The following is an 11,617-nucleotide window of genomic DNA, read 5'->3' on the forward strand; positions in this document are numbered from 1 at the left end:
TTACAAATGAACGCCCAACAGATGAATTCAACAATAAAAACATTAAACCATAAACAACAATCTTGTGTCATCCTGCGGGTCAAATTGACCCATTTTAAAGTTTGAAAATGTGGGAAAAAACATATTTTCACAGTGAAAACTTCCACATTTTCAACATTTTTGGGAAATTTTTGAACATTTTTTGGTGGAAAAAAATAAATGTTAAAAAAATGTTTCTTTAAGAACATTCAGAAAAAAATCAATCAAAATCCAGTGAATTTCGCTGGATTTTGGTTGATTTTTTTCTGAATGTTCTTAAAGAAAATGTTAGAAGTTTTACTGATGTATATGGAATCACTTTAGATATTTTTAGGATTTTTTTGGAAGATTTTTATTCATTTTTTGAAAAATATTTGAAATTTAAATTTTTTTTTAAAACTTTTTATTTTTATTTCTTGCCAAATTTGGGGATTAAAAAAATAACTTTTAAGGGAAATTTTTGAGGAATTTTCTTCCTGAAGATTTTGCAAATTTTTATAAATAATAATAATAACTTGGGGAATTTATTTGCTGAATTTTTGGATTTTTTTCAGACAAGGAAACAATATCAGCATCACTGGCTGATGTTAACATAAACTGGACTATATCATTACCACCCCAAACCATAAAATTTGCACAGCAATTCTTGCACTGCACATCTTTGCACTTTTAAACTTTATTTTTTTCTTTTAAGCCACTTTATCCTCATCTCTCACCCTTGTATATATTGTAAATACTGTTACTACTGTTCTATTGTTGTTTTGTTCATATCACTACGTCTACTGTTGCATGGGCTGTTGTGACAATGGAAATTTCCCCTGGCGTGGGGAGAAATAAAGGACTTATCTTAATATGTTTTGGTGCTGTAAATGAGGACAGCAGGAGGGTTAAATTGGTTCCTCGCTCTAAACCTACGCTAACGATGAGCGAAATAAATGAAATGTTGATGGTGAAGTTCCTCAGAGCTGTTTTCCATCTGATCTTTCTTTTGTTGTTTAAATGCCGTTCTTTTCAAGGTTGTCTGCTCATTTCTCGTCATGTCTTTCTCTTTGGATCAGATCTACTCTGAGGATAGTTCGGTGGTGATATTCGACGCCCTGGCCGGTCACATCCACCAGGTCCAGGTTCGAGCCCGGGACGAGGTGAACTCAGAGAGCCAGTGGAGTGAATGGACTCCTCAGCTTCTCATCAGGCCCTGGGAAGGTCAGGAAGATAATACTAAATGTCTCTATGTTTAGTCAGTTTGATCCATTTACAATCAGCAGATGGAATGAGATGAACAAATTCATGCAAGTTAAATAAACAGGTGCTTTTATAAATATGCTGTGAAGCAAATGTCTTAGAAAATATACAATTATTGCTAGAAGTTAATAAAAATACTGGACAGAAAAAGGAATGAAAATAAAAACGTGATGATCAGTGATGGGAGAAGAGACGGATCTAATTGATTTATAATTTTATATCAGTGATCTCACATAGTTTACTTTTCAACTCCAATCTCTTTGAATTTGAGATATTTTTTTAAAACTTTTAACAACTCTTTGTACTTTGTGTGTATTTTTTGCTACTGACTTGAACAGATTCCTAAAAACGTGCACATGTGTGTGTGTTACAGTCTACACCACCCCTGACCCTGTGGACGATGGATTTTCAGACTATTTTTTCCCCGTCAACACAGAGCCTGAAACCTCCACTGCAAAGTCTCACAGTAAGACTCATATCCTGCTCTAAATGATGATTCCATTATGTTTATATTCAGGAGAGCAGGGCTGATACTGGAGGTCAACAGTAGTTTATTTACTGAATGATGTGTTACTGAAACCCTCACTAGTAAACATGCAGCTGCTCTGTTCTGGTTTTACCACTAATCTCAGTGTTTCTAGTGGTCAGTGTGTCTGCTGCTACTATTAGCGTACGTCAGCAGCTGTTTTAGAGTCAGACAGTAAAACCTGACATCATTCCATTCAGAAGCTAAACATCCATTATCTCATTATGAGGTGAGATTAATCACATAGTCCAGCTGATCAAAGGTTGGATGAGTTTGGAAACGCTGTTGTTTCATTCCTGTTTAAAACATTAGTGTCTGCTGATAGAGAGCAAAACTGGGACAAATGTTTAGCTGGAAATGGTAGCCAAAAAAAATACAGTTAAAAGTTTCATACTCCAGAGCTGCTGTAAATCAGGAAACAGTTCATAGACAGAATACAGCATATTTCATTATGATGTTTTAAACATAACCGTTTCTTTTGGGTATATGAGCTGTTCTCATTCAGCCTCTTCCAGTCAGCACAAAGACAAGAACAGCTAAATCCAAATCTAGCTGGTCCTGGACTTCACCACTGAGGCTCCAATTATGTGTTCAATACTTTCAGAGTTTCCACTAATAAACAACAGACATGCAGCTGTAAAATTAGGTTTAAACTTGGAGATACAGTTTATTGTTTGACTCTACAGTGAGCCTTCACCATGTCACAGTTCACTTTCTGTGGTCTCACTGTATCACAGATTTTTAAATTTCATTTGGTGTGGTGGATTCTTCGTTATATCACAGGATTTTGCGGTATATAGGTATTTCATATATTTATTATTGTGGCGAGCTGCATTGATGAACGTTGATGAACTTTTATTTTGACATACAGAGAGCAGGAAGTGATCAAACACACTTCCCTGACAACAGAACACTGAACCAAACTAACTAGGCTGACTAAACCACAAAAACACAATAAAACACAAACACTACTAACGCTGGAACACTAACATAAACCACAATAATGACATTTAAACCCCCAGTACCCTGAACTCCCATGATGCATTGCAGCAAACAGTTCAGTCATTGACCGGCTCTGACATCACTACGTTATTTTAATTATTTTAGTGGTAAAATAAGCATTTTCTAGCATAAAAAATGAAAACAATACAAAAAATATATTTAAAAAAGTAATTAGAACATATTAAAAGAACATTTAATATAAATAAAATATTCAGCGTCCAGCGCTGGGCTCCGATTGGCTCAGAGACTGTAGCATCAGTCTCCTCTGTCTCCTGTATAAATAAATATATATAAAATAAGTATAAATAAATATGGCCGTTACTTTGCAGATTTTCGTCTGGAACATAAGCCCCTGATAGACGAGGGACCGCTGTACACCTCTGTAGAAAATATACTGATACACCCTAAAAAGTCTGGTTTGGTTTGGATCAGGGCAACTCTGAATTACAGCAGAATGTTTTCAGCTCATCTTTCATTACTGCAGCAGTAATCTGTGTTTACACTTATTCCAGTCTGGATAGAACCGTGCACGTACCTCGTACACGGCTTCATCACCAAATTACACATAATTACAGTAAATTACAGCTGCAGGGTGTCGTGTTTTCTACGATGCTGCTGGATGGAAGCTTCAGCAGTTTACAGAAACACAGAATAAAAAAGCAGCTTTCTGACATCTACACATACAGTACACAAGTACATATACACATACACACACACATGCAGTACACAGCAAGTACAAGACTTTTTATCTGATTTAGTGCTCAGCTCAGATAAAGTGATTATTGTGGGTGACTTTAACATTCATGTTGACGTGGACAGTGACAGCCTTACGACTGCTTTTAATTCAATATTAGACTCAACATGCAAAGAAACCAACTCATAGTTTTAATCACACCATTGACCTCGTTCTGATGTATGGCATAGAAATCAAACAGTTAACAGTATTTCCCCAGAACCCTCATATAAAAAACACGAATAATCCCCCACATAAAGAACCAGGTTCTGCTCAGGGTTTCTTCCTGTTAAAGGGTGTTTTTCTTGCCACTGTCTCCTTAGGGCTGCTCTGGGGGTTCATCTGGGTTCTGGAAAGCATCTGGAGACAATTTGACCTGTAATTGGTGCTATATAAATAAAATTGAATTGAATTGAATTACACACACACACATGCAGCGTATTCAACAAGTACATACAGTATACAACAGACGTGAGGGTTTGGAGTCGCTCTGACTGAAGCCGTCAGTCCTTCCAGCTGGTCTCCTGTGGACCAGATGTCTTCTTCTATTTGTGTCTGCTGTGGATCTTCTGTATCTGCAGATGTTCTCATAAATCTGTTTAAACTTGTCAGTGCCACATTTATTCCCACATTTTTATTTTTGATGTGCTTTGGTCCTTTCACAGCTCAGAATGCTGTTTTCTGTTTGTGTGAAAGCCAGTTGTTTACTCCTCTCTGGATAATAAACGCATGTTTGTGTAAAGCTATAATGGTGGATTTAAAATTAACTTCTCACCAGAGGGCAATTAAACCCAAGAAGACGCACAAACTCTTTTTTCTTTCCTTTCTTGTCGCTCACACACAAACAGAGGAGACGTGTGAACTCCGTCATCCATCTGACTGAGTTTATTTGTCTATATTTGCTTTCTAGCTTTGTCTCCAACCCTCTGTGTCTCTGTATCTCCTCTCTGGATTGTTGTCTGAGTTTTCCTCCTGGTCCTTCTCTCGACATCCCAGAATTCTCTAACTCTTCTGACCTCCTCTGTGTTTGTTTCCTTCCTCCTCCCTCCAGATCCCGTGCACGAGGATGAAGGGAATCTGGGTTTGGTGATCCTCCTGGTTTTGTTCTCCGTGGTCATCCTCACCACGGTCCTTTCCCTCGTCTTTGTAGTGTGGTAAGACACACACACACACACACACACAAACACACACCCACACCACATCCACAGCTGTGTGGTCTGCTTTCTTTTTGACTCTAGATTTTTTTCTTTTTCTGACATTTCTAACATATTTTCCATGTGTAATGTTGTCGGACTCTTTTCTAGTATAATACATCTGTTTGCTTCAGTTCGTTTTCTGTTCATCTTTCCTATTAGTATTAGCATACAGTTTACATTCACTTCAGTTCAATTTTATTTCTATTGCACCAATTACAGGTCAGATTGTCTCAAGATGCTTTCCAGAACGCATATGAACCCCCAGAGCAGCCCTAAGGCATCTCTACTGTGTTATCTTATTTTATTTTTCTTATTAATTTTCATTCTTACTTTTAGAAATTTACTTTTTGTACTTTATATTCTCTGTAATTTCTATTTTACTACTAATCTCTGTGTAATTGTGTTTATTCTGCTAACCTTTTTTTATTGTGTCGTACTTTGGCAAAACAACTTCCTCTGGGATGAATAAAGTAGATCTTATCTCATCGTATCTCATCTTATCTCATCTTATCTTAACTTAACTTATCTCATCTTAACTTATCTCATATTATTTGATCTCATCTTATCTTAACTTATCTCATCTTATCTTATCTTAACTTATCTCATCTCATCTCATCTTATCTTATCTCATCTTATCTTATCTCATCTTAACTTATCTCATCTCACATTATCTGATCTCATCTTATCTTAACTGATCTCATCTTAACTTAACTTATCTTATCTCATCTCATCTCATCTCATCTCATCTCATCTTATCTTATCTCATCTCATCTTAACTTATCTCATCTTAACTTATCTCATATTATCTGATCTCATCTTATCTTAACTTATCTCATCTTATCTTATCTTAACTTATCTCATCTCATCTTATCTTATCTCATCTTATCTTATCTCATCTTAACTTATCTCATCTCATATTATCTGATCTCATCTTATCTTAACTGATCTCATCTTATCTTATCTCATCTCATCTCATCTCATCTTGTCTTATCTTATCTCATCTCATCTTATCTTATCTCATCTTAACTTATCTCATCTTACCTTAACTTATCTCATCTTATCTTATCTCATCTTATTTCATCTCATCTTAACTTATCTTATTTTTATCTCATTTTATCTTAACTTATCTTATCTCATCTTATCTCATCTCATCTGTTCCCATCTCATCTTATCTTATATTTCTCTGGTGTTCTCTTGCTGTTTTATTCTCCAGGATGAGGCAGAGGCGGCGCCATCACGCCACCAAACAGGAACTCACCTCCATGGTCAAGATGAAGTCCCTGCCCATCTAAAGTGAGACACATAAGCAGCTGTTGAGTTTAAGTTAGTTCACGTCTTCTCTGCCTCCTTCTCATTCATTTTGCTGCGCATGTGTTGTTAATCTGTTGGCCACACATGCTGGTTGTTCATCTGATTTAACAGCCACTTAATCCTAGTTAAGCGTTGATTCTTTCTAATTTCTAAAAACAAAAAAAACGGCCGCTGAGCTGAGAAGAGGAAAGTTCTCCCTCAGTATGAGCTGAGATGTTCAAAGAGCTGCTATAAACAACCAGCCTTCAGATAGTCAGCCAACATGTGATTATAAGACCGACGCACGCACGCACGCACACACACACACACACACACACACACACACACACACACACACACACACACAGAGATTATAACCCTGTTAGTATTCCCTCCATCTCCCATCCAGCTCTGTTATTTAAATCAGCCGGGAGTTCATTACGTTGTGATTTATTCTTGTTTTTTTCAGCTTTCTCCTCCACTTTCCTCCACCCTGCTCCCTTCTTTAACTCATTTTCGTCCTCTCCTCTCCCCGCAGGTTCATCTATAGCGTCTTCTGCCTCTCTGGAGCTCCACCATGGAGTCAGCCTCCTCCTGTACCTCCACATCCACTACATCAACCATAATGCACCAGGCACCAGGATCCAGGACTACAGGGACGACAAGGAGCTATGCAGAGAGGGGCGTTAGCCACTCTATGTAAGTTCTGGAGGATTTCCCTGGATGTATTCAGTAACTGCACTACCCACAATGCATCAGGAGACTCCTACCTGCTCTGTAAGGGGGCGGGACAAACACACCTGTTCACTTCAGCTCCTCAGCGGACTGCAGGAGCGACACCTGGACATCTGAGCTCACTCACAACCAACGCTGCTTCAGACGGACCGACTCATGAACTTTAAAGACAACCAGTGCAGCTGCCAATCAGGAGGACTTTTATTTTGGTGGGAAGAGGAAGACGTTCTCCTCTTCTCCTCTCAGAACTCCTCATTTTGTATGATTTTTTGAAAAGGAACAGATTCATGTGCGTCCGTTCTATCATCGACTGACCAACTCACCGCTGTGAAAGAAGCAGAACTTCTGATGCCAAAGCAGCGACCCAGGGCATTAAGGTCTCAGCTGACGGGGCTTTAGGGCGACCCCGGTCCAGGGAGAGGTTTATAGGCTCTACTTCATTTATCACTTGTGTTGTTATGTTGCATGATGTTCTCGTTATCTCGTCCGGCGTCTTTAAGCACAGGCAGCCTGTTGTTTTAGCTCTTTCTATCCATCCACTGTTCCCAGATGTGTGTGAAGACAAAGACGGAGAGGTTCGGCCTTTCACAGATCACCAGCATTACCCAGATATTTAGTCAATAATAAGCCTTTATTTTAGCAGTGCTCCACTCCAAACAGCCCATAATAATCTGGTTATGTGTCAGCTTTAAGGAGATTAAACAATAGTTGGATGAAATCAGATCTGCAGGTATTTTTACTGTCAGGTAAAGTTGACAGTTTATAAAATTTCAAATAACAGCTGGATTTATTTTTTCCACAATCCAAGTTCATGTCTTCTGATTAAATAACAAATTAAATAAATGTAATTATATAAAGACAAAGGGGAAAGGAAGTCTATAAAGCATGTGAAACTGAAAGAAGCAGTTGAAATGGGTTAAATTATCCTCAAAAACATCAAATATAAGAGTTAAGACATGGCTGTAGGTTATTTAGTGTGTAGAGAGACTTTTAACACGTGTGTTATAGTCTGTTTTAGGATCTATGTGTTCAGATTTTGAATCAGTCACAAAAATAGATCATGTTACAGAAAAAGTAGGAAAGACAAAAGGAGAATGGAAATGGAAATGCCCTCTGACAGCTGGTTTCTATAGAAATGAATGAGGGATAAAAAACAGACAGAAGCACTTTGGTTTCTATTAAAGTTCATCTGACAGAAAACATGCTGAGATGCATCTCACAGAGAGGTTAGGAGTGATGTCCACGTGGGTTTAGAATGAAAAGTGCTGCTTTTAACCCTGCTGTCATCCTGCGCATCAAAACTGACCCGTTTTAAAGTTTGAAAATGTGAAAAAAATATATTTTCACAGTGAAACTTCTGATGTCCACATTTTCTACATTTCTGGGAAATCTTTGAACATTTTTTGGTGGAAAAAAAGAAATTTAAGAAATGTTTAAGATCATTCACAAAAAAATCAACCAAAATCCAGCGAAATTCACTGGACTTTGGTTGATTGTTATGTGAATGTTTTTAAATAAAATATTAGAAGTTTTACTGATATATATGGAATCCCTTTAGATATTTTTAGGATTTTTTTTTGGAAGATTTTTACTCATTTTTGAAAATATTTTCAAGAATTTTCTTGCCAAATTTGGGAAATTTTTTAAACAAAACTTTTAAGGGAAACGTTTAAGGAATTATTGGAATTTTCTTCCTGAAGGTTTTGCAAATTTTCAGAAATTTGGGGATTTTTTTTTTACTAAATTTTGGGATTTTTTCCAGACAAGGAAACAGTATTATTTGGTGCCTGTAAATGAGGACAACAGGAGGGTTAAAGGAATAAAGTGAGTAGGAGCAGTTAGTTTACTGGAGCAGATCACATCTATCTCCAACACCAGGCGGTTTGTGGACGGATGTTTTCTTCTGACTGCAGCAGTGAGGAGCTCCAGAAGACTTTCACTTAATTACTATGAATGTTAATGATGGTTTCTGCTGGAGATATTTGACATGTTTGGAGGGAAACTGTGAGGTTTAGGAGGAAATACAGAAACAGTAGCCATGAACACAGTCAGCCTGTTCCACCATCAAGTTTTCATCACCTGTTAGTTAAATCTGGAGTTTCTGGAGCTTCAGGTGTCAGGGGTTTGGAGAGACCAACATGTACACGATTATTTGACAAGAGTGACTCTCGCTAACTGTCCATGTGTGGTCTAGATGTCAGAACACACCCATGAAAATACCTCTAGAACACCTTCACTCTGCTCTCCTACAGACCTGGTGTCATCTGATGGAAAACATCTCTCTCTTTCTTTGGGTTTGGATCCAGAGCTGAGCAGTTTGATTGACTGAAACACAGGATGCATCCAGTCAGACTCTATCTGACCAATTTGATTGATTGATTGATTGATTGACTGTGTAGCTTCAGAAACTCGAGGTGCAGCCATTCAGACTCTATTTTCCCAGTCTGACGTCTGTCTGTTCCTAAAGCTAGCTCCACATTTATGCATGGATCCAGTTGAAGCTTCTTTTTTTTTTTTTTTTGTATATTATTGTATATCGCACTTAAGTCCATATGTTATACGTGGTGTTTATATGTAAAGAAAAAACATATTCTTTGGGGTAGTTTACAGACATGGTTTAGCTCAGTCCTGATCATTAGAATCCATAAATTAATACATAAATATGATATTCGACACTCCCTGCAGATCAATACTAAAACCAGTGAAGATCAGAAGACAGGAGGATGGGCCATGTCTGGAGATGTCTCCTGTCTTTGTGTCTTTCTTCCAGTTATATGAAGCTGTGTTCCTGTACGATTACTGTATGGACGACGAGTTTACTGAGTTAGTCTTCAGCTTTCTTCACTTCACTGTTTCTTTATTTCTTTAAATCAACTGAAAATTAATCAGATTTTCATTTTTAGCTCTTTTTAAATTTTGGTTGCACTCAAAGAAAGTAAAACCCTTTAATTTTGAAATGACTACAAAATGAACAAATATATTTTTGCACAATTTAAAGAGAAATGTTCCTCTGTCTAATGATTTGGTTAAATTATCTAAATATTTAGAGTTTTTCTAAAATACCAAAAATTAACACCTGAATTCATTATTTAAAACTAGATATGCATTCCTGAATTATAATATTACCACCAAATAATAACGCCAGAAGGAATGTAATTTTTATTTTGAAATTATTGATCATAACTACAAAAGGCCAAATATATTTTTACACAATTTAAAGAGAAAACTTTAAAAAATCAGCTCTGTTTAATAATTTTAGGAAATTATCGAACTATGTAGAGCCTTTGTAAAATAATAAAAAATCTAAAATACAATTTTAAACACATTAATTCATAGTTTAGAATTAGATTTTCATTTTTAAATTACAATAAAATACTCATCCCAGCAGCCGTATCCATTTTTATTTTGAAATCCGTCTTCATAAATACAAAAAGACAAATATATTTTTAAACAGTTCAAACAAAAATTAAAATAAAAATCTGGTCTTTGTCTGATAATTTGGTTAAATTATCTTAATACTGAGAGTTTTTGTAAAATAAAAAAATCTATAAATACAATTTTAAGCACATTAGTTCATAGTTTAAAATTAGATTTTAAGTTTTTTTTTTAACAATAACACCTTCAGATATGAATCCCAGCAGCCATGTTGTGAATGTCACTAATAATTCCCTTTAATGCTTCTTTGCATATTAAATTTTTTCTTTCATTCTTTTCTACTCTTTCAGGGTACAGTTGATCAGATAATGAACCTACTTTTATACAGAATATTCTATTTTATTGAGCAGAACTAAGCAAAAACATGTTAAATATGAAACCCAGAGTTCTGGCACTGACTCAAAAAGCCATTTTGTCATCATTTTGGTTTCAAAGTTGATATTTTTCCAGTTTAAAAAACACAAAATGAAATAAAATCTCAATTTTTATAAAACATTTTCCAAAGAAACGTCCATAAATCAGATTTTATCGATCATCAACCAGTAGCAGAGGCTGTTTTTAGCCTGCCACTGTTGGTTTTAGGTCTGTTTTCTGTTTGTATTATGGGATCTTATTGGCTCGTACTCTTTTCTGTCTCACTCTGGTGGTTTTTCTCTGTTTTCTGTGGACAGGCGTCCATCCTGTCCTTTAATGTTCCTCCAGTCTGTGATAGAAGATGGAGCCTGTTGGTTTTTAACTCAAATGACACTCAGGCCTCCACTCTCAGATGTACATAGTCTTTTTTTTTTTTTTTGCTTTATGTGTTCAACAGATATCACCATAAGCTGTTTTTGTTTTTTTCTTCCTGTCCTGGTATGTTTCTGTGAAATAAATACTATTTTATCACAAACTTTACTTCCTCTTTCACATCTTTCAGACTTTTTCCAACCATTTGCAGCTTCTACCAACACAGCTGCCTCTGATTTTTACTCCGCCAAGGAACGGCTGAGTTATGTGATGATCGGCATACATTTGTGAATTTGATAATCTGTGAATCTGCCTGTCTGTCTGTCTGTTTGTCTGTCTGTCTGTGTGAAACATTACTCAAAAATGGACCAATGAATTTGGATGAAATTTTCAGGGGAAGTCAGACATGACACAAACACCACCTCATTAAATTTTCACAGTGATGCAGCTTATAGTCTGGATGCATGGCTTTGTTAAGGATTTCCCACTGCCAGATATAGCTGCTGGCATGGCGTCGCTGTAACCATGACAACAAGTGAACAATGCATCAGTTACCTGCTGACGATCACATGATTGTGATCGTACTACAAATTGACTGATTTGTTAGTTGGAAATCATACAAGGAACCAATGATTAAACTGCGGGCTGTTTCTGAGTCCCGCTACATATTTAGGTCATGTCAGTGGCAGATCTTCCGTGGGCGTACGGGGGGCA

The 11,617-nt window shown here is 36.6% G+C and overlaps 1 protein-coding gene across 2 annotated transcripts in view; it reads left to right on the forward strand.

The window, feature by feature from the left end:
• The window catches only part of il11ra (interleukin 11 receptor, alpha), a 61,563-nt gene extending 50,492 nt beyond the window's left edge, over positions 1-11,071 (forward strand). Inside the window, exons 8-12 of one of the 2 annotated variants that reach the window (XM_023289855.3) lie at positions 1,077-1,221; positions 1,634-1,726; positions 4,573-4,675; positions 5,931-6,040; positions 6,546-11,071. In XM_023289855.3, the coding sequence (XP_023145623.1) occupies positions 1,077-1,221; positions 1,634-1,726; positions 4,573-4,675; positions 5,931-6,009 (420 nt within the window). In that variant the 3' untranslated portion in view covers positions 6,010-6,040; positions 6,546-11,071. The remainder of the gene's footprint in view (positions 1-1,076; positions 1,222-1,633; positions 1,727-4,572; positions 4,676-5,930; positions 6,041-6,545) is intronic. The other variant, XM_023289854.3, reaches the window with a different exon arrangement.
• The last annotated feature ends 546 nt before the right edge of the window (positions 11,072-11,617 follow it).

This window comes from Amphiprion ocellaris, chromosome 17, assembly GCF_022539595.1.
Source record: "Amphiprion ocellaris isolate individual 3 ecotype Okinawa chromosome 17, ASM2253959v1, whole genome shotgun sequence".
NCBI lineage: Eukaryota > Metazoa > Chordata > Actinopteri > Pomacentridae > Amphiprion > Amphiprion ocellaris.